This window comes from Solanum lycopersicum, chromosome 1 (genome assembly GCF_036512215.1).
Source record: "Solanum lycopersicum chromosome 1, SLM_r2.1".
Classification (NCBI taxonomy): Eukaryota; Viridiplantae; Streptophyta; class Magnoliopsida; order Solanales; family Solanaceae; genus Solanum; species Solanum lycopersicum.
This window is the reverse complement of record NC_090800.1, coordinates 72,957,462-72,985,190: the sequence shown is the minus strand read 5'-3', so window position 1 is coordinate 72,985,190 and position 27,729 is coordinate 72,957,462. Positions and strand designations below refer to the sequence as shown.

Below are 27,729 nucleotides of genomic sequence, written 5' to 3'. Positions count from 1 at the left end.
GAAAGAATACATCCCCAAACTAATAAACTATTCAACTAATTAGAACAAATGTCCAAGTCTAGAAATGGTGAACATAGAGGAAAGAGAATCACATGGTAACCCAGAAGAATTGACTCACCCTTGAATTCGAAGCGATGATCACTGATCTTCTAAGCAAGGTCTGTCAATAGTCGTGTGAAGACGCCCCATACTCAACAAAGATAAGAGCAAGTGTAGTATCAGTACACAACCACAATGTACTAGTAGAATCACACGGCTATCCCACTAGTGTAACATAAATAAGTCAAATAATATTATAAGCACATGCATATATATCAACATATACAACATTATCATCATGAAAAATCAACAAGACATTTCACATTATCATCACATCATTGGTCCTCTCACGGAACCCAAAACCCAAACAGTTAGCTTATCGGAACATGGCAATTGGATCTCATATTTATGCTGAAACATTGAAATCTGATCCATTATTATGCCAAAATATGGAAATCCGAACCAAAGTTATGCCGGAACGTGGTAATCCGATTCAAAGTTATGTAGTAACATGGCAATCTGATCAAAGTTAGTTATGCCGGAACGTGGCAACCGATCTCAAACACACACCACATTCACAATCACAAGTATAACATCAAGATCATACATTTACATCAATATTTCATGGCAAGCATCATTCATCTATATCATTTAGAACAAGTGTGATCAATATTACAACATTCATACATATGCAAGTACCACAATAAAGCAAGAACATACATACATCACACCAACATAGAATCACAATCATCACCTACCTCGAAACAAGCTTGAAACCTTAAAAAACTTAATCCTTCCCTTTTCGGATTCGTTCCGCTTGTTCTTGGTCTATAAACTATCACGATAACACTGGAATCAATAACAATAAATCACTAATTATCCAAAACAATAAAAATTCTATGAACCTTAGGTCAAACAATGATCCGAACTAACCAATTTAGGGTTATTTCCATCATAAAATCTATATCAAATCCCTTCCCTTTCATTATTAACTCATACTATTACGTTTGACGGATCAAACAACTAATTCAGGGAGTAAAAAATTACTGGAAATCGCCTAGTGGTCGTTCCTAAGCTCTAAAAGTTTAAAAGTGCATAATAAAGATGTTTCGTGGTTTATTAACGACTTTATTTCACGTCCTGTCCGCCATAGCGACACCTATCCCGCCACAGCAGCAACACCAAAGCAGCAAAATCCGGCGCCATTGTGGGATTTCCAAACCAGTGAGCATACTAAAGAATCTCAAATCTCCATTTCACAACACACCTCTAACCCACGACACTCAGAAAATATCCTTTATGCTAAGATTAATTTTCAGAGTTCTACACGTACGAATTTATTTTCGTAAAAGTCGCATAGGATTTCTTAACGAGTTATCTAACGACTCATTCAATCACAATTACAAATGGTTCACCTGATTGATACCAGATTTCTCTACACTTAGTGATCCGATTTCCTCCAAATTTATATAAGGTTAGGGAAATTCAAATACTACTAAAAAAAGTTTCAGGCCCCAATTTTTCTCAGTTGACATTTCTATAACGACAAAAACCGGTCGTTAAACACACATCATATTTTTAGATGAAAAATATTGGTTTCTGACCTTGAACCAATGGTGATGGGAGAACCTTGTTGACTGGATGCATATATGTTAAATAAACTCATCTTTTACTAAATTTTATTTTTTATATTTGTTCTCATAATCAATGGTCTAATTATAATTGGAGGCATAAAATTTTTGCGAAACCAACCACCATTATCATTATAATTTTATACTTTGGAACTGTGTTTTTAATTTAACAATTCGAGCAAACAATCTTACAAAAATCAACTTGTAAGTTGATAACAAATGCACATGTGACCATACCATATATGTATCTATTAAGTCATAATAGTAAGTGATCCACATGATTGGTAAACGGATCCATGTTTACCTTTTTACATGTTTCAAATAAGTTCTGAAGATACAATCTCAACCTTATCTAGTACAATGACCATTTTACCATGAGAAGAAGAAGCACAAGAGAATTTTTGAAGAATCTTTATTTCTTCAATGTAAATCATGCGAATTCTTAATTTTTTTTCATCACATTTGAATCGGAAAGTTTTAGTTTACTTTTGCATGTGATTCCATCATCATGCCTATATTTGTATACAATAAATAAATATTATAATCCGCTTCGTTGTAGTAATCTGAAGATATTAAATCTTCTCATAATTTATAGTCTCACTATAATAATTTTCTTCTTTTCAATTCCTTCAGAACATAAAAAATTCTTTTGAGACTTACTATAATCTCAATATTATGTACAATTTTACTCCTCCTGATAGTAAAAATTTAGTCCTTTCAAATTCTCAATTAATTTTGTGTACTCTCACAAATATTACAACATCATTCTTATGGTGACCGTCTCCTTCAAGGGGGAAATTATTACTGTTGTCATAGTTAAAATTACTAGGGGCAAGACTTGTTTCTTGATAACTAACGACAAATTTGTGTTGCCACATAACAATATTTATTTTGGTCATGTCCAAAACCTTTATAGAAAAAAATATATTATCTTTCTTGTCCTTTAGTGGTTATAGTAAAATATACCACAATATTTATGATGTACACGAAGTACGTGACCAAATAACTATTTATGTCAAAGTACTTTTTTTTTTCCTCTCAAATCTCACGCATGGGTGAAAAGTGACATTTATTCAATCATACATGAACATGTCCTTATCAATGCGAACACAAGTCACATTGTCTTCAAGAACTGCATCATAACCATTTATACATTCTCCAAAAGTTTTTATTAGAAACTCATTGTTATGCTTTGACATTATTAAATTTATGTAACTCGCCTCAACATCACTTTAAGGGTCAAATGTACCACCATTTTGTATTCCTTTATTTTGATGGAGAAATTACAAAAAAAATTCAAATTGAATTGCACCAACAGCAATGTACCCAATAATATTTCATACCCTTTGACGACTTAAAATTACCTTCACATTTGAAGGATCATCTTAAAAACACATGTTGTTCTTCCTTTTAATTATCACAATGATGATTATTAACATTTGACCACACTAATATTCAAAACATTCAATCACTTGTCATCTTTCAAACATATTATGCACTACTACCACATTGATATAAGAGAATGGAGCAAACTTATTGGACAGATTTTATGACTTTTAGTCAAAAATATATTGATTTGTGTTAGTCATCCCCATATCATCACTATGATACATTAGGACATAAAACTTGATGTCTTACACATATAAAGAAATCGTATGCTACAATTAATGGGACATGAAACCTACATATTATTTTCATGTTATACTAAGACTTGAATCCAATCTTTTACCTTTTTTTAGTGCAAAAACATTTAAATCTATGTTGTTATCCTTAACCAATAATATAATAGACCAAGTGTACTTGAACTCCCCTTCAAACCTTTAAAATACTACCCCACTTTGTAACTATTTGTATAATTAAATTTCTATAACATATGAAATATAATCAAGGAATCAGAAGAGCAGCACACTAATTATATTCTATTATTATCCTCCAATAAAAATAATATTCAATGCACCAAACCTTTTTATTGATTCATCAACTTATTGACACAGTAAGATGCTAAATAGTTTTCAAAATAAATAATAAATAGATTAAATGGAGACAGACATACACACAAAATAATTGATTATATTTGTCAACTCCAAAATGAATTCACTAGTGATCAACTTTGTCATTACTATATTCCTTTACAATTTATTCCTTTTTTTAACGAGTACCTCAAAAATTTATCACCAATACTTTATTTTGAAATTCAAATTTATTGTTTACGACAAATATTCATATCATCAATTGAAAGATAGAATTTATCCATAAATTTTAACATGAAACAGGATGACCAAAAAAAATCATAAATCAACAAGAGAAAAGTTGAAACATATTCCATGATTAATGTCATGTAATTTGCACTGCACAATATCTTAAGCCTAGAGATACTATTCACAACAGTACCCAGGAGATGGCAGTAAATATTATATTTTGTTATTCTTTTACTAGAAGAAGTTAAAAGTAATCACGAAAATAATATTAGAGATTCATGCTGATAACGTGTTACAAAACTAAAGCATAGTAAGACAAGAAATATAAAAGATGAAAGCAATAATAGAGACACAAGAGAAGAAAGTTTTTTTTATTCTTTCAAGTATTCAATTGTTAACTAAATCTTCAAGTGTATTCAATACGAACTAATGTCTCTACTTATAGTATTACATAGAGGCATACAAAAAATTAATTATAAACATGATATTAACCATGAAAGTTATGGAGACAGTAACCATGTAAGTAATGGAGGAAATCAAGACGAAAGGTTGTGGAGGTTTGGGAATTATTATACATTATGATGTAATTACACCTTAAAGATACTCTATTGAATGTTTGATAATATGCCTCATTAAGATTATCATGGAGAAATTTCAAAAGCATTCTTCAATTTGTATAAAATTAAATGCATTTATCTAATACAGTAATTTAAATTGTTCTATTCGACACATTCTTTTCACTTTAAATGGTAAAATACAACATGAGTTATGATAGCTTCAATAATTATTTATTAGCATAAAGATCAGTTAAACACATTTGATGAGAGCAACTTTTTCCTTTTGAACTATAATTGCAATTTACATATTAGTTACAATATTACTCAGTTGGAACATTCTTTCCACTTATATAATGAACTAAAAAAGATCTTTGATTCTTCTTCAGGTATTTCTGCTGGATCTGTTCCTTTATGAACTATAATTGCAATGTGCATATTAGTTACAATAGTACTCAATTACTTATTTTACATGAGTTCACTTTACCAAACAACATGATAATTGAGCACTATAGTTATACTTATGGTAACAATTTTTTCTACATCATATTTTATGACATTCTCAGTGTAGAAGTTTTGACATGGAAAAAAAAATCAAGGTCACTAACATAGAAAAGATGCTAAAAACTCCAGCTAAAAAAATTGAAGAAAAATAATTTAAAACATCTGAACTAGCTCATGAAGAAAAAATTGAACGACGTTGAAGATATGGTGAAGCAATAAATGGAGTGTGGTGTTGCATTTCCATATAAATCCTTGGAAATGCATTGGCTTCTTCTAAGGATGAGTAAAACTTTTCACCAAGTTTCGATGTTGACCAACTAGGTCTTATTAAATTAATCATATTTATGATTTAAATTTTACATTTGAGTACTCATATGAAATGAAATAAAACTTATGTCTTTTATTTAGTATGTAATATTTTTTCATTTATTGACATTGAAAAATCATCACACTAAAATAAATGATATAAATTTATATCATCCCTTATTATTAGGATAAACATACTGATAAAGTAGAATCAAATCATAAAAAATGATATATTTAATAAAACCCATTTGGTCCAACATTTCAAAAAAAATTTACTCATCCCGAGAGGAGTCAATGTACTTCTAAGGGTTTGATATCGAAATGCAATAACACGCTCCGTTAGTTGCTTCACCACATCTTAAACTTCTTTCATGCCTTCAAGATCTCACTCGGTTGTAGAAGATTTTCAAACTTTTCTAATGGGAGTTGTTAGTATCCTATCTATGTTAGTGACCTTAACCTTTCTTTTCATGAAATAAATTTTACTTTATGAATATATGAGACCACGAGTCTATTTATAATGATCAATTATCATATTTTTTTTGGTAAGAATGAGTAATTTTTCATAAATAGTGGTAGAATATTTTGGATCTCTTCTTATTAGTTTTCCATAAATAGTAGTAGAATAAGTGCGTTGACTTTCAAATTTAGACCTCCATATTTTGGTCAAACTTCTTCAAATCAAAGTTAAATAAGTATTTATAAGAGTCAAAAATATTTTTCAAATTATTTTGACTTTGTGTTGTTACATACTATATTTGTTTTTAGCTCCTGAAATATCAAAAAATCATGACACTGATCCCTATAATATTTTATTAAGAATGTTCAATTTTTAATTAATTGAAATAGTTATTAGTGATATTTTGAATCTGAAGATTTCACAAATTTTAAAATTTATTAATTATCAAATCATTTAATTATTCATGTATATTATATTAAATTTATATTGATAATCCATATTTATGAATAATGTCATTTTCAAAAACAATCTAGATGTAACTTACATTCTATTTGAAATGATTAAGAAAACACCATAAGAATTAAAATTTGAAATTTACTTGGTTCCTACTTAATTATAAATTTAATTTAATTTAAATACGCCATCTACGCTCCTATTTATCAAAGTAAATTAAATAAAATTTTAATTTAACTCTTTTAGCTCTTACTCATCAAATAAATGGTTAAAAAGTATCACGTGGACTAAAATTTAAAATTTTGTTATATAACTAAGGGATAAGGGTTTGATATACCCTTCAACGTTGTTATTTAGAATTGATATACCCCTCATTATGAAACTGACTCATATATATATCCCTACTTATATACAAATGGTTCACATATATCCTTTTCCTCTAACGGAAATGAAAAATAAAATTCAGTTTAATCTTTTATTATTTCTTCAAAAATATAATCTAATATGAGTATATTTCATCCTCCTCAAACATATATTTTCTTTTACCTTTTTTGTTTCAATGACTAATTTAGATTTATTATTTTGATGGTCAAATTTATTTATATTTCACTAATATTCTTGTAAAACTTATGATAAATGACCCAATTTTTTATTCAAATACAAAAATTAGATTACAATAGAGACAAAAAAATAGTTTTAAATTATGATATAGCCATAAAAAAATAGTTTTAAATTTTTTTATTTACACTAAGGAATGAAAGAAAAAATAAAATAAGAATTAGAAACTCAAATAATTATAATAAAAGAAGTCAAAAATTAATTTATGTATGAAAAAGATTAAAATATACCTTAAACATTTCTAGAAGAATCAAATATACCCCTAAATAATTTTTAAGAAAATTAAAAGTCAAAAATATAAATTTAAAACTATTTTTTTCACTTCCTTTAAATGAAGGGTATATGTGAGCTCATTTTGTAACGGTAGGGGTATATGTAAGCCGTCTGTATAACGGTAAGGGTATATATGAGTCACTTTCATAACGAGGGGAATATCAATACCAAATGGCAAAGTTGAAGGGTATATCAAGCTCTTTTTCCTAAAACTAAAGCAATGTAAGACAAGAAATATAGAAGATGAAAGCAATAGAAGTAAGGAGACAAGAGAAAAAAGCTTTTTTTATTCTTCCAAATATTCAATTGATAACCACATCTTCAAGTGTATCCAATATGAAATCTAATGCCTCTATTTATAGTATCACATAGAGGCATACGAAAGGTTAGTTATAAACATGACATTAACCATGAATGTTATGGAGACAATAACCAAGTAAGTAATGGATGAACATCAAGGGGGAAAGTTATGGAGGTACGGAAGTTACTATACAGCACGATTTAATTACTCCTTAAAGTTATGGACATCCACATAAATATATTACAATACTCTCTCTTGAATGTATGATAATATGCCTCATAAAAACATTATAAGGAAAAAACATGTGGGAAAAATTCTAGTGAAGGAAAAAAAGTATGTATAGCTTGTAATACGCATTGGTTGTTGCCTCATTGAAAGCTTTGCCTGCAAAACCCATTGGTACAAAACCTAAGCCAAGAAAAAAAGAGTGCAACACGTATTTCCTTTAAAACTCAACATTTACTCCCTCTTATGGAAACACTACCTGATATCTCGGAGACAAAATATTATAATTTTATATCTCAACTTCTCAAATATTGATGCTGACAATCCTTAATGAATAAATTATACGAGATTATAGCTTGAATGGGCCTTTTGAAAGTCTATCTCTCCATTTTGTCGAAGATCATGTTTGAAAAATACTTTTTGTGAAATATGTTTTGGTTCATCTCCTTTTAGTGTATCATTCCTTCAATTGAGCTATAAATTATTTTCGTATATGCTGACTGGAGTATTCTTTTTCAAAGGAAAATCACATAGTTCCTTAATATGGTAGGTCATGATTCCAACCAAACCCACTCCCGACTTACTTCATAGGTTAATATTATTTCTACAAGATTTTCAAAGAAGTGGTTTCTAGTGTTTGATTATTTGAATGTCAAGATATAGTTATGCTTCCACATATAAATAAATATCTCATTAACGATCAAGATTTATGTGGATCAATAAATATTCTGCATTTACATAATCAAAAAAATTAACTCTCATATTGATCATTTCAATTTTATTGAAACTCGTCCTTTGTTCTCAAAGAGAATGACACATCTTCTATATGTGTTGTGTCATTTACTTTGTTAGTTTCTTGGCATAGCTTGTATGATAATATGACGATCTCTTCACATAACTTTCGTCATATAGATCAAATAATCTTTTTAGCATTTACATAACCATCAATCTTTAAGTGCATCAATTGCATTAATACATGATATTTTCTAATCATTCTTATGAGATCGGAAGATTCTTTCTGTGTACAGTATTCTCAGAACCAATGGGTACTAAATGAAATTTTTTTAAGACCTCTTAAAAATCCTTCAAATATTTTCATTTTACCTTCATCATCTAGTTAGACATAATAATCATTCATTACACATATTTAGGTATTTCATCTATTGTCAAATTGAAAGAAATCGCAATGCATCCACCACCGAAAATATATTTCTATTTAATAATGTTGTTAAAACTCTTTATGCCCCGAGGCACAAACCATACTTTATATTTTATCGTTATACTTGCACATAATGATTCATTTGTACCCCACTGATATTATATCTTTAACTATGAACTATAAGTTCAAAAGCATCAATTTTTCAAAAACATCAGATTTCTCAATGAAACAAAGTGTACTTGAATAGTACATTTTATTTGGCCAATTATTTATTTGTCCATATTATATGACAGATTTGAATTCAAGATCCTCGTCATCATTTATAGCATTAAGTTCTACTTCATAATAAATATATCGTCGACAGTCATTTGACTTTCAATACGACATAATTTATCTAGATCTCTTCATTTTTTGTTGAAATTTTCCTCATGAGCTGTTAATTTAAGTTGAGTTGGCATGATGATGCGACTGCTGAGGAGAGTAAAGTTTCATTTTCAAAATGAATATAACGGAATTAAGTATTTCCAAGAGTAACGTTACATTTAAAATGAGAGGAAACTTTGATTTCTAAATGAGTTCACGAGGAGTTTTGAGCACTCTCTTTTAAGAGAACATTTTGAGTAATAATCTCAAAGTTTGAGGATGAGGGAATTTTTTTAAAACAAATGAGATTATATTATTGAGAGTAGTATTGATCACTGACATGGGAGAGAGTTCAAACAACTCACATCCCCCATAAACCCTGTATGCCAACATGGGTAAAGGGTCATACTTTTTAGATGATTTCTTATTGCTTTTTAGCATAGCTTAGTGGATCCACTTAGTTGAGGATGTCTTAGCAAGGTATAGGACAGTTCTGGCAGATAGGCGAGATGATGTATCATCACATAGCTCATAGTGATGGTTATCAATCAGAGAATCTCCCAAATAAGAGTTACTATAGTATATTTACATACAATTGAGTTATTATTGTATTTTTACATACAATTGAGTTATTGTTGTATTTTTACATACAACTAAATTATTATCTAGTATTTTAAAAGCTTTTTATATATTGCATATTTTATTTTTGCTTTGTTCTTGAGTATTTTGAGTTGAGTATCTTTGAGTTAAGTACCTTGAGTTGAGTATTTTGAGTTGACTATCTTTGAGTTGAGTATCTTCAAGTTGAGTATCATACCTTTGAGTTGAGTATTTTATCCTTGAGTTGAGTATCCTATCCTTGGGTGGAGTTTGAGTTGAGTTGAGTGAGTTTGAGAGGTGGTAAGTATGTTTCTTTTCTATCCGTTCAAACTTATGTTTATGCTTTAGAATTCCCATTGCATTCTAGTACATTCAATGTACTTGTGTCATTTGGTCTATATTTTTTTATGATGCAAATATAGGTATTCATGGTTATCAACAGATGTTCCGTTGAGAACACTTAGATTTCCAGTTAGCTTTGGTGAGTCTACTTACTTCCAGGAGGGGGGGGGGGGTTCCACTTCTGTAATAGTAGAGGTTTCATAGATAGTTTAAAAGTGGAGGAGTCTATCATTTTTTTCCATTGTTGTTGTAATGTTTTTGAGTTCATGAGGCATTTAACTAATACTTGTTAAATTATTTTTGATCGATTATTAGTTGAGTTTAAGATAAAAAAAATATTAAGTTATTTTTGCATCATGAGTTCACGTTTTGTTTTAGTAATGTTTTCCGTTAAGTAGTGAGTCAGGCCAAGAGTTCGCTTGGAAATATTTTGAATGTTAATTACGTCCAGGGTGTACGTTCGGGGCGTGACAAAATGAAATATTTGTCTTTTAGCAAGCCTGATGATTCTTACTTATTGAACAAATTGTCTCAATTTATGCCTGCTCCATCTGAAGCTCACTGGAAGGTTGTTAAAACGTCTACTATGTCAATAGCCTTCGAATTGCTCCAAGCAGCAATCTTAATCTCTCAATGTTTTCTGATTGCTCCGAGCAGTAATCTTATTTTGAACCCCCTTATTGAAAATTCTGACTCCATCATATATATATATATATGTTAAATACATTTATATTGTATTTGATGGAATCATTTTTATAAAATTAGAACAAAATGGTTTACATTTCTTTATATATTTTCCAACTACATATTACACACGCAACGTGCATACCTAGACACTAGTATAATAAAAATACACTCTTTTAGCCAAATATCAGTTAGTGATAGTGAACATCATATTGCTAGAAAATATAGAATTAACTAAAAAAATTAATTTTTCGGTAGTCCCTAGCCAATTTGTCTCTAAATAGCTCCTAGCCAATTTAATTTCCTATAATCCTTCACTAATTGGCGACTAAATAAAATTATGAAAAAAATTATTGTAACTAATCTTTGTTTTCTAGTGATGGTATCATATCATCAAAATCGAATTCATCCTTAGGAATCTCATGGTTTGAACTACCATATATTCAAAAATATACTTACTACTAGTTGTTAATAATTTAGCCTTAAAATTTTATTTGGAAAAATTAATTCAATTATCATTGTGTTTTACAGGTGACACTATGTCCTCCAAAATGCAAATGCTGCTACTTTTATCTTATTTCATTATATTTTCTTAAAGCAAAAATTAGACAACATATCTATTGAGTCAATTTCTTATTCAAAAATAACTAATTATCATTTACTACATAAAATTGCAAACGTGAATCGTTTCAAGTGAATAATATATCAAAAGACTTGAACATTGAGAGGAAGTCATATCTAAATTTTGGAACTATTTATAGAAGATTTGAGTTGATTGGAATTGAAATATTTTTGTCTACAATGTATAAATATCGTATAAACAATGTATATAGACGTATATACAGTTTTCATCTACACACGATTATATACTATTTTGTTGCCCATGCATATTGGTAAGTAACTCATTTTTAAACTCCCATCAAAAGCACGAGAAATGGACTAGTAAAGTGGAACCTGGATTTATTAAAACACAAACTGGCAGTGCATCATGCTTACAACTCAAAAGTCATTGAACTCAATTCAAAATTTGTCTTAGTATGATACAATAATGTGACAACATTTAATAATGATGATGATAATCAAGAGGAATTTCTAAGTATGATTTTACAATGATGAAGCAATGTATACATCTCTGTTTAATGAATTTCCTCCCAAAATACAATACTTGTCAAAGAATCAAGAGTTCTAACATAGCCAGAAAGATGGTGGATTTTCCTGCCATAGATTAACTGGTATGTCTGAACATCCTCTGTTTCCGCAAAAAGTACGATTTACGTGGACAAAATTACTTCCTCTGAAGTACAAACAGTGGTAGATAGAGCAAACTCTAACACAATCATGTCAGATTTAGGAGTAATAATAATTAGCAGCCCCGATTGAAAAGTGAAAGGGATCCTCTCAGTATGTAGACATTATATTCTTGAAAAGTTCCTTAGGAGCTGGAGTTTCAAGACAAGAAGAAAAGAATAATCAGTGTCAGGTATGCCATGAACACACAATCGAGGAATGGACTTATCTAAAACGTACCTGGCAATCCTGTAAATCTTTCATATTGTTCATATGCCTGCCCGATAAACATTTCAACTCCTGTCACAATTTTTGCTCCACTCTCCTGAGCTTCTCGCAGGAGTCTAGTGATTTTGGGTGTATAAACAGCATCGAAAACAAGTGAGTAGTGCTTCAAAGCTTCCTGTAATTAAGAAGTGGTAGAGAAGTTCAATATAGTCACACAAATTTAAAACAATGTTTTGTTCATTACAAATAGCATCAAGGGACATCAATTTGAAATAACGGGTTTTAGGAAATTGTGTAAATGGACATTAGACCTATCAACTCATAGAGACAAAGCAGACCCCAGATATAGAAAGAATAGCTCAGAAAATTATCATTTACACTGAGAAGGCAAATTTTGAAGTTCATTGCTGAAAGCAATTGAGTTAACAGAACAAAACTGAAGAAAAAACTCATGGAAAGCTAATTGGTATCGGAACATTCAAGAGTGTTTGTATAACATTCATCCTCCTCATAGCTGTTAATAGTAAGTTCAAATTACTAGAAATATATCTTGCTCGTGTTTAAATATATATATAACCAATAATAGTTTCTCATTTGATCTGTTTCACTTTTCAAAATCATAAAATTGGGGTTATATCCAAAACCTGAGTGGCTAGTAGGTAGGTAGATAGATCATTTCTAGAGTTACATGCATTCCACAAATGGAGGATGTAAGGAGCTTCCTGTGAATAAATTTCGATTAACAGGTTGTGTTTGTGTGAGAAGTTGGATAAGGGTTTGGGAATGCCCGGTCCTCATCTAGTGACGTTGTTCGACCATAATCCTCGAGCAGTCTTTCTGTTGCTTAATCATGGGGATTGGGGAGATACTGGTGATTGATTGAGTTTTGGTATATGCTTTGGTGAATGGATTCTGTTTAGGAGATTGCCTTTGGGGTTATCATTGAGATGTAAGTTATGCAATTGCTTTCTTTTGCTACTGTACTAGCTTTGGTTTTCTTGCAGCTATTTAGAGATAGTAATGAACCTTAGACTCTTAATATGGACTGAAGTTGCTTGAACATTCTTGGTATAGTTGAATCTTTTGATCTTGCTAAACATGGTAGTGACGGCGTCATACTTGTGGTGTAGTACGTAACAAGTTCTTTGTTTGTCTAGAAAGTTTATGGTACGTCGTTTAAAATTATAATAGCTGAACTTACTCAACTAGTAATCCTTAGCACTATTATTTTCTATGTCTATTTCTATTCCTTGCTACATCATTAGCACTCGAAATATTTGTTTAACGAGCCGATCACAAATGTATCCTAAAACAAGTACAGACACTATTTTATTCTTATTCCATATCAGGCATCAACTAGACAAGGTCATATATATTAAGTCCAAATAAGTAACCTAAATAGAGAAACACACTTTGCAAAATCTTCACGGTCCTGAGATAGCCAAGGCAACAAAACTGTAAAACAGCCACCTTAAGGTGGATTATAAAGTAAGAATCATGCACTCATCCCTTTACTCAGTTCTCACTTTGAATAAAGAAAATCAATCATTTAGTTATATGTTGGCAACTTTTAAAAAGCACATTTTGTGTAATTTTTACACTGATATTCAAACTTTAGTTTTATGTTATTGGCTGCAACTCACGAGCACAACATATAAATTTATGTTTTAGCCACAGATTATCTGCTATATTATATGTTCTATCCATTTTATAGCTATTTAGCTGAAAATAGTGCATCCCCATTCCTCAGCATTAAAGTTAGTTCTTTCTACTTCACAGAAATGTCAAAAATCTGAAACTAGTGCATTTTATCTTGCCTTATAGAAAATAAATACACAAAATGATTTCATGTGGCAGCAGCTCTTGAAATGTCGAATATCAACCCAGATCTTATATCAAACCCTCCAACCATATCCTATTTTAACAGTGTCAGCAGCATTATTATAAGCACTTAACAGTGGATATAGCTCAGATTGAAAGCAGCAGACGATGATCTTTTACTGGTTTCTAACCAGAAGTCCATTTCTGATAGAATCGGTCTCATACATCATATATGTTTTATTTCGTTTTTCTTGAAAAGGAACAAATCACCAAAGTTCTTTACACATTTCAGAACTTCATTTAAACTATTTAAACCACTCATGGAACTATAAGTATCTTATCCAGAAGATATCTTAAAAATGAATGGAATTAGAGACTTCATTTGTTGACTAGGCGGGTTTCTAAGGTTATGAAAGGCTAAAAGAACTGGTTTTTTAACATAAAGACGATTGATTTTGATATATATCTAAAAAAATTACACACACATACCCTTCGGGGTGGCCCAGTGGTTTGAGCTTGGGACTTCCATGTTAAAGGTCTCAAGTTCGAAACCCCTTGCCAGCGAAAGCAAGGGGTTTGCCTTCTGGGTCGAGCTCATCGTAACAGCCTTGCCTAGTGCGGGTTACCTCTCCTATGTGGTTTGCGAGCTATTGCATAGGAGCGGGGTTTTACCCTGTGCGCACCCAAAAGGATAGCAGCTGCGGGTTTCCCTTGTCGTAAAAAAAAAAATAACATACAGATTCTGGGTATAAAGCTAATTGAGGTAATTCACAAAATATTCTTCAATTCCTCAAATATTTCTTCCTCACCTCTTTCAAGATTGCATATAAGCATTCTTCTTGAGAGTTTGGATGGTTTTCATCTATCTTATTCAGAGATCCTCATGTTTTCGTCTTCCCAAATCCTCATTTTCACAGAAAACATTTCCTTCTTAATATTGAGATTGTCATTTTTACTGATTGTGCTTTAAAAGGCACATCATCAGTTTCATCAGAACATCCCTCTTCATCGGTGCTCTCTTTTTTGGAGATTTTCCAGTAGCATGAGGAGTTTTTCTTCATCATTTTTCAATTTATCATTTATTGTAAGAACTTTTTTAGGTTCTACAACAATAGATAGTATTTTAGAAGCGTCTACTTCTTCAGATATCACTTCTTTAAATTTTCATCAAAGCTAATGTTATTAGATTCAACAACATGCTTTCTTCATGTTTGCAATTATAATCATTTTCATCTTCATCTGAGTCACTTTCTTCAGAGTTGTCACTCATCTTCATTTTTCAGGTTTCGCAAAAATAAAATCTCGCACATCTCTTCATCGATTCCTTGAGAGATGAGAGTGGATGTTCTTATATATATTTCTGCAGCAACATCATCTGCTACCTCTCTATTCAAGATTCATTTTTGTGAAACAACTCCATGAGCAACTGCTTCGTTAGGGTTGACACCCTTCTTGGGTTCATTCCCTAATAAAATTATTTCAAAACCTTTTTAACTTAATAAAATTTTGATAGTTCCACCTACTGGCATTCTCATAGTTATAATAACTAGTCTTGCTCATATCCATTTGTTCTAAAGATGACTAGAAAGTTCGAAAATTTTGAATTTTCCACTGGTTCTACAAGACAAGTAGCTCTGAGACTAAATGTTAGAAATTCAGGAAGAGGAGCACTCTCAATCACTCAAATTCTTTCTTGAATACAAGTGAAGGAAATGATTGTTCTTTACTTGACTCTACTTGCTTCAACCAATGATTCTAACCTTATCAAAAATGACTATTATATCTAGGTATTTTCTTGGACTATCCTAGCATATACCTAGTTTAGTACATCTATCGTCGTTTAGTTCTATTCATCCCTCTTTTTCTCAAATATATGTATTCAGCCATACATGTATTCTTACATAAACTAATATCCTAAATACTGAACTAACTAAATTCATGTTGCACTTAAATCAAAAACTATTTTCTTCTAAGACAAAGTTCACATTTCAACACAACAATTAACCCTCTTTACAACCACAGTCACATTTCAACACAACATTACTTGCAGCTGTTCCACTAATAAGATATGGACTCAATAACAAGTTCTTTTTATCTTAGATGAGTACAAAGAGGCAAACCTTAGAGATTGGTGTATCATCAACCTTTGGTTGCATGCCTATGGAGGTGGTATTTGCAAGAATCATATCATTTTCTGGATGGAAATTGCTAAGCTCGTCAAGAGATAAGGCCTCAGCTCCAACAACAATAGCAAGTTCTCGCGCTCGTTCTTCAAGAAATCAGACAGAACATCAGTATGAAGTAACATAGTTGACAATTAATACTAGAGTAGAAGTACTAGGCGTGGTGTGAAGAACTTCATGGTCATGAGCTAGACAGAATTTCAAAAATGGAGTGTTGACCAACCATAGGTACGATTAGCAATCACCACCCTAGCCCCCTTTTCCTTTGCGCCATAAGCAATCGCCTTTCCAGCGCCACCAGCACCAATGACCACAAACAATTTACCAGCCAAAGGTGACCCAGATATACTAGGTTGTGAACCTGTAAAAGGAAATAATGAAGGTCAAACATTAAGCTCTATATCAGAAAACGGTGTTTGCAACTAGGAAATGATTCTTTGACCTTGCAATCCTTCTTCAATGGCGGAAATAGCACCGATATAGTCTGTATTACAACCAAATAACTTCCCATCAGGTCGCCTTATAATACAATTGACAGCCCCTATTGCCTGCGGGATAGTCAAGAAACCAAGAAATTGCATGTGATAAGATAAATCATCCAAACAATTTGTAATACTGATCCCTGTAACACAAAGCAAACAGAAACAGCTGAAAGTATTATAAGATCATGATATAGCTAATACCTTAGCAGTAGGATCAATTTCAGCACAGCAGTCAAGAGCGGCTTCTTTGTGAGGAATTGTACAGCTGCACAACATTGAGTTGCATAATTAATTCTTAACATGCATATAATTGAACTTATAGAACATACCATGCATATGAATTATATTTACTAGGCATGGAAGACAGATAAAAATTAGGAAAAAGACGACAGGGGTGATCTCAATAAAGAAAAAGAGAATCAGAAAGAAAAACATAAAAGAAAAACCCAGTAAATTCAACCCTGTGAGCATGCAGTATGCACATGTATAAGTAGATGACTCTTTTAAGCTGTGAGAAAGAGGGAGGAGGAGGATAGTGGGCCACTGAAATTTGGCATGACTACCCTGATGAGATATCTGATAGAATAACAGTTTCTGCTTTGAGAGCAAACCTGAATCCAGCAAAATCTAATGATGAATAAGTCCGGAAAAAGTTTGCAATATCATCTACCAGCAAATGCATGAAAACACCATTAAACCCAACTGATCTGAAGGATTCATTATATAATAAAGGTGATTTGCTATGGCTAACTGGCTTCCCAATAATGCCAAATATTTTGGTATCTGGTCCCAACTGTCTGAAATTGTATAAATTCAGAAGATCTTCGACTGTTGGTTGCCCAGGAGCTGAAACTTTTCCCACTTCAAGAGTACCAAACGTGAGGTATCCACCAAATTTTGGACAAAGTATCCGAGACATCAAACCCTTCTCTCCCATGACCATGGCTATTATTGGAACCTATTTAACAAAGTGCAGGAAATGAATTAATGTTTATCATGAGAAGCACTTCAGAATGCAACTATATTCACACAGGTAACTCAAAAGAAAGAAAACGAAAGCCAGAGACTCAAGGGAGATGGAAGAAAATTATAAGCATACAATAAGCATTACAAATCCTAATAACAAATATCCATGTATGCACATGAATAATATTATAGTTGCAGCAAGGTCAAACTTTTCTTATGTAGACTTTTCTCTCTTCTTTCTCCTCCCTCTCTTCTACTTTCAGATTACAAACATAACTTTCACACCGGTAACGGCTAGTTTCAACCAGAGACCAGACTGAGTCTCTCCATATCTCTCCCCTGTGCATACACCCAGACCCACCAGATACTACCAACTTCCCCCCTTTAACAGCGAGAACCACCACCGATAAAAACCCCATCACCGAACAGGGAACCAAATCCACTGATCTCTCCTCATATGCAGAGGCGCTAACCGAGGGTTCAAACCACAAAAAAGTAAGTATCAAACTCAACCCAAGAAGACGTGAAATTATCAACGGCAAACCAATAGTAGTGTTCACAAAAGAGGAACACGACATTCTTGCTGATACCTGCAGACGGACTATCATAGGCAAAGTTGATAAAAGCAGGCCCCAGATTGACAAAATTAGGGAAAATTTTGCCAAAATTGTTCCTACCAAAGGGCATGTGAAAATTGGAGCAAAAGATAGCAAACATGTGTTTATTGATGTGGACGACAAGGATTATAACACCATGTGTTGAGAGAAGTTAGTCATCGGTTAGTTAAATAACTGTTAGTACAGCAGTTAGTCTGTTCAAGAAATTAGTTACGAGATTTAGTTGGTTAGTTAATTAATAGGTCATTAGTCTAGAACTTACTAGAACTAACTGAGCTACAACGTTGTGTATATACGCACATGTAGGCAGTACTCTATGATCAGCAGTTCATAATATCAGAATATCTTCTTATCAATAACTCTGATTCTTCTTCTCTCTTTTCTTTCTGTATAACTAATATAGCAGGATCTGCCTAATAACACCATGGTCACTTACAACTTCATTCAACTGAGTGAAGGACATAGAATGAAAATCCAAAGATGGTCCACAAGATTCAAAACCAATCTTGAATCAACTCTTGCCCAATTTGGATCAACTTGTCGGACCTCACATGGCACTACTACGAATGGGCAGCATTGTGCCAAATAGTTAGCCCAATCGGCACCCCAACAGTGATGGACAGAGCTACGCAATCAAAGACTAGACCAACCACGGCCAAATTGAGAGTCGAACTTGATCTCACTAAACCTTAGATCAAAGAAATTCTAGTGAAGAAAGGAATTCAGACAGTCAGCTAGAATCCTTCATCCAAAAGACTGATTACGAGACCATTCCCCACTTTTGTCTACAGTGCATGAGTCAAGGACACACCAAAGAGAAATGCAGATTTGTACACTTGGAAACACCAAAAGATCAACAAAGAACTCAGGAAACAGAAAGTACAGAAGCAAGATATCAATACTTTCATCACAAGCTCAAAACAAGCTACCAAAGGAAAACAGGATGACAAGGAGCAGGCCAATAATAAAGCTGCCATTAACAACCAGCAAATTTCAACAAATAAAGAGGTAAACCATGTCACGAGCAAAATCCAAAACAACTCCATTGAAATGAATAATCCTATGGAGGAAGATTGGCACCAAGTAGAAAAAAGAAAAGGGCGAAGCCAATTCTACTGGACAAAAACAACAAAATCAAAGGAACCTAAAAGGCAAGGAAGAAAACGTTAGGGCGCTGAAATTAGGACACAACAAGAATCCAACATGTTGAGTCAACTAGCAGATAATGAAATTTTGCATATGAATGTTGAACCAAATGACATTACAGATGAACATATCATGGAGCAACCACCCCCGCCCAGAGCTAAAAGTACAAGATGGGACAAGGAACATAACAACAAAACATGAAAAGAACAAGAGAAAGAGTGAAACATCAGCATAACCTCCGGGTCAGAAAAGTGAGGAGTGATCTCAAGCACAACGCAGAAATGGGGACTAATCCAACCACAGGGAAAAAGCACACCAAAAGAGGCTCCAATAAAAAAGCAAGCAGAGATTCATGAGTAAAGTCTTCATCCCCAAAAATACAGAGTTGTATGGAGAAGCAAATCAGAAACATGGAAATATTGGAAATACTCTACCAACACGACCTGCTATCAACCTGACTCAACAAGAAAAGGTCATAGAGACCAATGAACAGATTAGAGGTAATATTGTGAATCTCCTGGGAGATATAAGACAGGAAGGCAATCAAGCGGAAGAGCCCTATCCCATGAACCAGACCCGCCTGATACTACTAAGCTTGGGATAAACGACACAGGAGAGTTACAACAAGACATAGAGATGGTGGATGGAGACGGTGTTGTACCAGGAAAGATTATGGAATGTCAGAATGAGAACTATGAAATATCTCACTCTGATGATGAGGCTACCAGAGGCAAAAAATCAGGTAACAACACTATTGAAGGACATCAAAACCATGACATCCAATTGAAACAGAACATCTCTTACAACCATAATCTATCCCCAAGAAAAAGCCACAATACCGGAGAAACACGCCTCTTTAATGACAATGCAACCAATCCTACAAGGATAAATAAAGCAACCTTACCCCTACAGTTTCCAATGATTAATTTTTTATCTCGGAATATTAGAGGAATTGGATCAAAAGGATCCCTGGAGAGACTCCAAACACTCAAACTCCAACACCAATTTCCTCTAATTTGCCTTCAAGAACTTATGGTGGACAGTGGAAAAATTGAGAATTATCAAAAAAAAAAAACTTGGGGTGGACCATGTTTTTAACAATTGCTCCAACAAAATTTGGCTACTATGGACAGGTGATGTTATAGTTACCATATTGCAAGATAAAGAACAAAATGTTCTCATAAAGTGGATCACATCAACAGTTCACCATTCAAGCTCCCTATAGTCTATGCCAAATGTGATGTTGAGTTAAGGAAAGACCTGTGGGCAGATTTGAGAACAGTGTCCCTTCACATAAATGAACCTTGGGGTGCAGTTGGAGACTTCAATGTTTTTACTGACAAAGGAGAAAAACTTGGTCGCATACCTCACAGACTTGAAGAACGCTTGGATTTCATCGAATGCCATAACGAATGTGGCCTACTGGATGCCAGATACACAGTAACCGTAGTCAAACGGTGTAACAGGGACCCCCCCCCCCAACCATACTATTCGGAAAAGACTTGATAGGCTAGTCTACAATTCTAACTGGTTTGACGAGTACAACAGCACCACTGTCGCACACTTATCCAGCTCTTGTTCGGACCATGCCCCTCTTCTAGTGAAAATCCTCCATGAAGACATCCAAGACATTAAATATTTCAAATTCCTTAACTTTTGGACAGATCACCCCGACTTTCATCAAACTGTCCAAAACAGTTGGGGATTGGGATGAACAAGTATATGGAACCCTCTTTACATCCTCCGCCAAAAAATCAAGAACACCACTAAAGTTCTCAGTATCTGGTCTAAGCAAACCTCTGGTGATATTTATAAGGAGCCTAAGAGATTGGAATCATTGATTAGGATATGGAAGACAACTGCATTGCTAATAACACTCCTGAGAATAGATATGAACTATCTAAATGTAAAGCTGAGTTCATTAGATACCTAAAAATTCAGGATTATATGTTCAGAAAAAAAAAACAAGAGTCAGATGGATGAATGAGGATGATGCAAACACAGCTTACTTCCATGCCACCATCAAAGATAACAGAAGGAAATTGAATATCAGAAGAATCCAGGATGATCACGGCAACTGGTTAGAAGGAGACCACTAATATTGCTGAAGGAGCGGTCCACTATTATAAGAACCTTTTTGCTCAAATTTCTGATACTACTGATTTCAGTGCCCTGAACTGTATTGAAAGTTGTATCACTGAGGAAGAAAATAACAAGTTGAGTTTCGTTCCTACCGTGCAGGAAGTGACTAAAAGCATGCTATTTATTGATCCTGACAGTTCACCTGGGCCTGATGGTATTAGTGGAATGTTTTACCAAAAATGTTGGGATATCAACTCTACTGAAGTCCACAATGCTGTCAAGGTTTTCTTCCGGGGATCCGCTCCTACCATGTTCTATACTCGCACTTGTATTATTATGATCCCTAAAATAGATCACCCTCAAAAAATTTCTGATCTCAGACTCATTAGCCTGTGCAATGTATCATCCAAGATTATTTCTAAAATCCTTAACTCTAGACTGGCCAATTTACTGCCAAAGATCATCTCCAAAAAACCAAAGTGGTTTCATAAAGGGAAGAGCTATCTCTGAAAACATGTCAGTGAAAATTACTTTTGAACATATAATTCGTTGAGAACTTTTGTATTTAAGAGAACATATAATTCTTTTAGCCAATCATCACCTTATCACTACTTGCTAAATCATTTCAGTGAAAATTAGTTTGAACTAAAACATAATTGTTAACACATATAAGAATCCACCAGCCTTAACTAGAATCCAACAACCCAACAGCATATAACACGATCCTAATCGCATGATGTACTAAAAGGCCCCTTAATTGACAAGTGATATCAGGATGCCATTCATTTGATAAAATGTCTCCAAGGCATCAATTCTACTATCTACATTCAAATTTTTCTTGCAATGGAAAAAATCATCAGATAAATTAAGACAATTTAACAAACCCCCACCATTTTCACCGGGAGAGAGAGAGAGTTAATTTGGAAGTTATTCTCGATTACTTATTTTTTAATAAGTTATTCTCAGCCATAAGTTTGTGCTGCTATACCTAACTTATTGGCATGTATGGCTTAATAGTTAATACAAAAAGCAAAAAGCAGCCAGCTTCTAGATTCCAGTCAAGCAGCTACTATTATTATGCACCAAATCCAGCTGAGGAAAAACCATGATGGATCACCATGCATATTTTAACACAACTTATACAACTTGACTATACTACTTACGCCTCTTACTTGAGAATGAACAGTAATTTGGAAAACACGTGCAACATCAGTGATATCCTGTGCAGTTGTAGCAAATTTCACAATGTCAGCTCCAGATGCCTGTATTCTTGCTACTAGATTGCCAAGATCCTCAGCTGACGGTGTGCTTTCATAGTTGTGAGAAGAAACAATAAGTTTGCATTTTGCAGATTTATTTCCATGTAGGGCATTGTTGAACTCGCCAATAGCCTAAAGGAGGAGGAGGAAAACGAAACAAACAGCATAAGAAAAGCAATGATTGTTGATAATTGATGAAGCATCCGTCAAAGCAAAAAGGAAGAACAAATGAAGACTCAGTATGAGAAACGTTGATCTTAAAGTTAGCAAAGCTTTATATATCAAATATTCCAACAGGAAGGGTTTCTTAGTTGGCAAAATCAATCTGTGACCGTAATATTCCTTCATGCAAGTAGCATCTCAGGCCATACATCTCAAAAGTCATGCTCAAAGTCACAATACAAAACTACTCAAGTTTTTGGAGATCTGTACATCAAGCAACTAGATTGATTGGCCTTGTATTCTCCTTTTTATACATATACTTGATCAATTCCATTGAGGAAACTTAGCAGCAGTCACTCAGGGAAATCTCATTATTCTTTTCTTTTTCTTTTTTAGCGGATAAGGTGGGAAGGGCCATTTTAGCGTGAAATTTACCTTTAGCTCAACATCAATGTAATCAGCTCCCAACTCCATCGCTAATCGAAGTGCATCCAATCGACTCTTTTCATCACCAGCATACTGACCACCTTCCCAAGTGGGCCTTGCAAAGTAGGTAAAGTTCGGAAATTATTTATAATGCACTTTCCAATGTCGAGAAGTAAGAGAGGAACTACAAAATCAGAAAGTCGAGCTATATTTACATTTATATTGTAAGAGAACTAATATTTGTTATCACAAGTTAACAGACACTGCAATAAATTATATCATAAGGTTGAACTCAGATGTCTTGTATGAAGATATAGAAGAGTCCTTGTTTTATTATGTCAAAAATTTATAATAGACATAACACCGAAATTCAGGACATACTTATCCTGCCTGTATTGCTAAAGTGTGGTTCACAAAATTCCCATAAGAAAACATGCATCACAAAAATGAAGCACAGGTTCTTGACAAACAAGAGTAGCAATGTAAATAAAGAAGATGGCTTGTTAAGGTTATAATAAGCCAGATGAAAATAGCAAATATCTTCTCGAGTTCATGCAACTGGTGTCCTGAAAAAGCCAGTGCTGAGAAAGTTAACAGGTCAAAATTTATATACAAAACAATCAGAACATAATTATATACAAAAGAACCTAGTGCCATTGAAAAATGCAATGCCTTTCTGAATTCCTGGACAAATTAGATAAAGTAGCAAGTAACCATACCCTATGCCTTTATAGTACCGTATTAACAGTATCCCCTGCCCCACGCCCAAAACATAGCTGCAGGTTGACGAACATGCATTGTATCAGTAGAAAGTGAAAAGGGACCAACCACGGAAAAAGTAATTGCCCTTAGGAAGGTCTAAGCTATGTTGCAGTGCTCCTTATATTTGTATCACCATGATATGTCCCACTTATGAGATAACACTAAGTATGTTGTTGTTGTACCAACTAAGGCTTATTCTCCTATTTTTTGGATTTCGAAGCAAAACAAGGAATAAGGGATAAATCTTGATCAACATCCTTAATGTTGTTGGGTTTTAAAAGGTGTGAATGGGAAATGAAGTTTTTTCCCGAAAAGACACCAAGAGAAAGGATGCAATTTGAATGGTACCCTTTCACATTGAATGGATTGTGACTTTTCTGATAAGACACAGTAGCAACTGTTCATACTACCCTTTGTTGAATATAAATAGTGGTTTTTGGAGGCAATGTTTCGAAAGAAGAAGATGTGGGATCCATGATGAAAACTGTAAGCTCTCTCTTTTGTTAGTAGTATTAGTTAAGAAAGGATCTTATCACACTGTTGCCAGCTGAACTGCACCTCACAAGTATCACACCAGCAGGTGGTTGATCGATGGGGAATAGTCGATATCTTGATCAATAATACAGGTTCACTACCACCTTTTTTGTTTGTGGGAACAAGTCAAAAAGATCATTTAATCAATTTTGCACCGAGATAATACCAAGTTAACATTTGTGCTGTGGCATTAAGCAACCAAAAAAATCTTTGCAACTTTCTAGTTAGAGAGGAACATGTTTTTACCCCAAATATACAAGTGAAACGATATTTTTTAATGCAGGCTAGCAACAGTCATCCTAGTTTGCATCAAGGTTTATTATAATTCCCAATCAGTAAGTAGTTCTCTTATTCTTCTTTTTAGGTATCACGCGTGATACCTTGTTGATGAGAATGAAGAAGTCTCAGTGGCAGGAGGTCATTGGTTTCTCTCAATTTTCTGCATCGAATTTTCTGAATTTCTTCTACACATTTTCTTACAGACATAACTCTAGTCTTTGTGTGATTTGCTACTGACTTTGAGCTCGACGAAGTTATTGGCGTTTGAGGAACCGCTACACCAATAATAGCTATATCGATTTTATCTTGAGTGAAAATAATTCATAACCTTGGGAACAATGAGGGGATTAAATTACTTGAGGACACAAATTATGTGGTCTCGGATACTTTTTATATAATTCTGTCTTACAATTCTTCTAGCTATAACAAAAAAGGACAAACTTTAACAACTCAATTCAGATATGTCAGAAATTAGGAATTGAAACCTGTAAGTGAAGAGAGTAGGCAAAGGGCATTGTTTGATCAGGGTATCAATATCTGGGCGAGGATTAAAGCTTTTCAAGCTATCCACTCGAACCTCCACAAGATCAGCCCCACTAATTTTAGCCTTTTGCATAAGAATCAACATTTGATCCACTGAATCAGCCATAATTGGTGCACAAATTAGAGTTTGATTCTTCCTCATTGCTTCACCCTCCATCTTCTTCACTCCAGAATCTACAACCTAACAACCCCACACCCACGACAACAAAAAAACAACAAAAAATCTCAAACACCCACAATTCAAGAATCAAAACCCAGAAAAAAAAAAGTGTTCTTTTTTAGTTTTATAAGAGTAGGAAAAAAAAAACCCAATGTGGGTTGGTAGAAGTGTTAACAAAGTTTGGTGAGTGGAGAAGAGAAAACCAACTCAATTTCAAATTGTTAAATCATTTTTTATTATTTATTTTTGCATTATTTGAAAAATAAAGTATTAAATGACTCACCAACTCCATTGGCAACCAACTTTAGAGCACACAGATGGGTAAACAACAGAAATGTAGCCTCAGCAGCCAGCTTGAAATATTCCAAGTGACAAAGATATAGATATATACAAGTATTTATATTTTATTATTTTATTTATGTATAAGAATTTTAAAAAAAAAAAAAGATAAAGAGTATATGTGTGGTTTTTATTTAGATTTATATTTATATCATAGAAAATTGGGAAGTAGGATAGGGTAGGGATAAATTATATTATATTTTATTTTTATGCTTTTTCCATGATTATAAATATTCTCCTTCAAAAATTTATCAGAAAAATAAAGTACAAAATTGAATAATAATTACTACTATTTAAATGTTTTTAATAAGTACAATAGGTTGCCACTTGTATACAGTTTTAGTTTCATGGAATATTCTTTTTGGTGTTTATATTTTATTGTATATGCTTTTTACAAGATGCCTCTCTATCCGTATATACAGAATACTTATGAAATTAATAATGGGCGATTTGATTTTAGTTTTAGAGATGAAATATCATATTAACTTTTAATAACAAGTATTTTAATTAATAATTTAAGAGTGAATCGTATTAAACAAGTTAGATTTTTCAAAGTAAATACTATGTCATGTGTAATTTAAAGTATACAGAATTTAATTATGGATCTTTTTTATAATTATCGAAGTGAAATAAAATATTTCTCCATCTATTTCATTTTTAAAATTTGTTATATACCTTGCAAACTTATTTACATTGCATAAAAATATTTGTATTTTTAAAAAAATGATATAGAAATGTCATTGAATAATTACCCCAACTATAATCTAATGCATGTACCTACCGAATATTTTATAAAATAATATTTCAAAACAAATATGGAATATAATTTTTTAAAGTAGTTTGTTTTTGCCCTCCTATATAGACCGCAAAAATGTACCTTTAATGTTTATTACTACTAACCTTGATTCTTATTATTTGATGTTTTATTACCTTTTCATTTTGAAAAAGAAAAATACGTAATGTTTTACAAAATTAAGGATATCTTATTTGTTTTTGTAAACATATTCATATTTAGAAATACAGTACAAATTTATTGAGGGTAATTTAATTTTTAAGAAAACATAAGGAGTGTGTCAAAAAATAAAAATACTCCCTTCGTTTATTGTTTTATACATATATTTCAAAATTAAAATTTGACTCTCACTTGTCACGTTTAATATTTTAAAGAAAAAATAATTATATTATTTTTCCATTTGATTGTCAGCATTAATTACTTTTTTCCAATATGATTTTCAAGATCTAAATTTATACACCAATTATATATATATTAATTAAATACAGCGTAAAAATAGACAAATAAAAATACACGATAGCATTGAATATTTTGTGTGAGAATTTAGTAGATTGAGAATGGGCCCAATTTAGGTGGAGAATTTAGTTAGATCGAGGATGGGCCCAAATTAAATTGTCTTTGGTTGGACCATCGACCCAAATTGATTGAGAATGGGCCTAATTTAAGACAAAAAATGACGAATGACCATTATTATTGGCAACTAGAGGATTTATGGGTCAACTTCATACCCATTCAAATTTGAAGAAAATATTTATTCTTTATGACAATGATATTTTCTTTTCACTTAAATATTTTTAATATATTTATAATATAGTTTTAACACATATTACAGAGAACAATTTATAAAACACATATAATACAAGTTCTATTGATAAATAACACATGTATCACATATTTTAATACCCTTATAATACAACGTGTCAATTTCTTACTATACAAGCATAATATAT

At 32.7% G+C, this 27,729-nt stretch overlaps 1 protein-coding gene across 3 annotated transcripts; it reads right to left on the bottom strand.

The window, feature by feature from the left end:
* Nucleotides 1-11,631: 11,631 nt before the first annotated feature.
* Nucleotides 11,632-26,239, bottom strand: LOC543548 (dehydroquinate dehydratase/shikimate:NADP oxidoreductase). Of its 3 annotated transcripts, NM_001247122.1 has the most exon segments (12): nucleotides 11,632-12,149; nucleotides 12,238-12,400; nucleotides 16,167-16,315; nucleotides 16,453-16,590; nucleotides 16,672-16,777; nucleotides 16,913-16,976; nucleotides 17,323-17,669; nucleotides 22,695-22,913; nucleotides 23,379-23,484; nucleotides 24,089-24,145; nucleotides 25,430-25,668; nucleotides 25,931-26,018. In NM_001247122.1, coding segments are annotated over 12 exon segments (1,638 nt in total). In that variant the 5' UTR covers nucleotides 25,940-26,018; the 3' UTR covers nucleotides 11,632-12,108.
* Nucleotides 26,240-27,729: the final 1,490 nt, after the last annotated feature.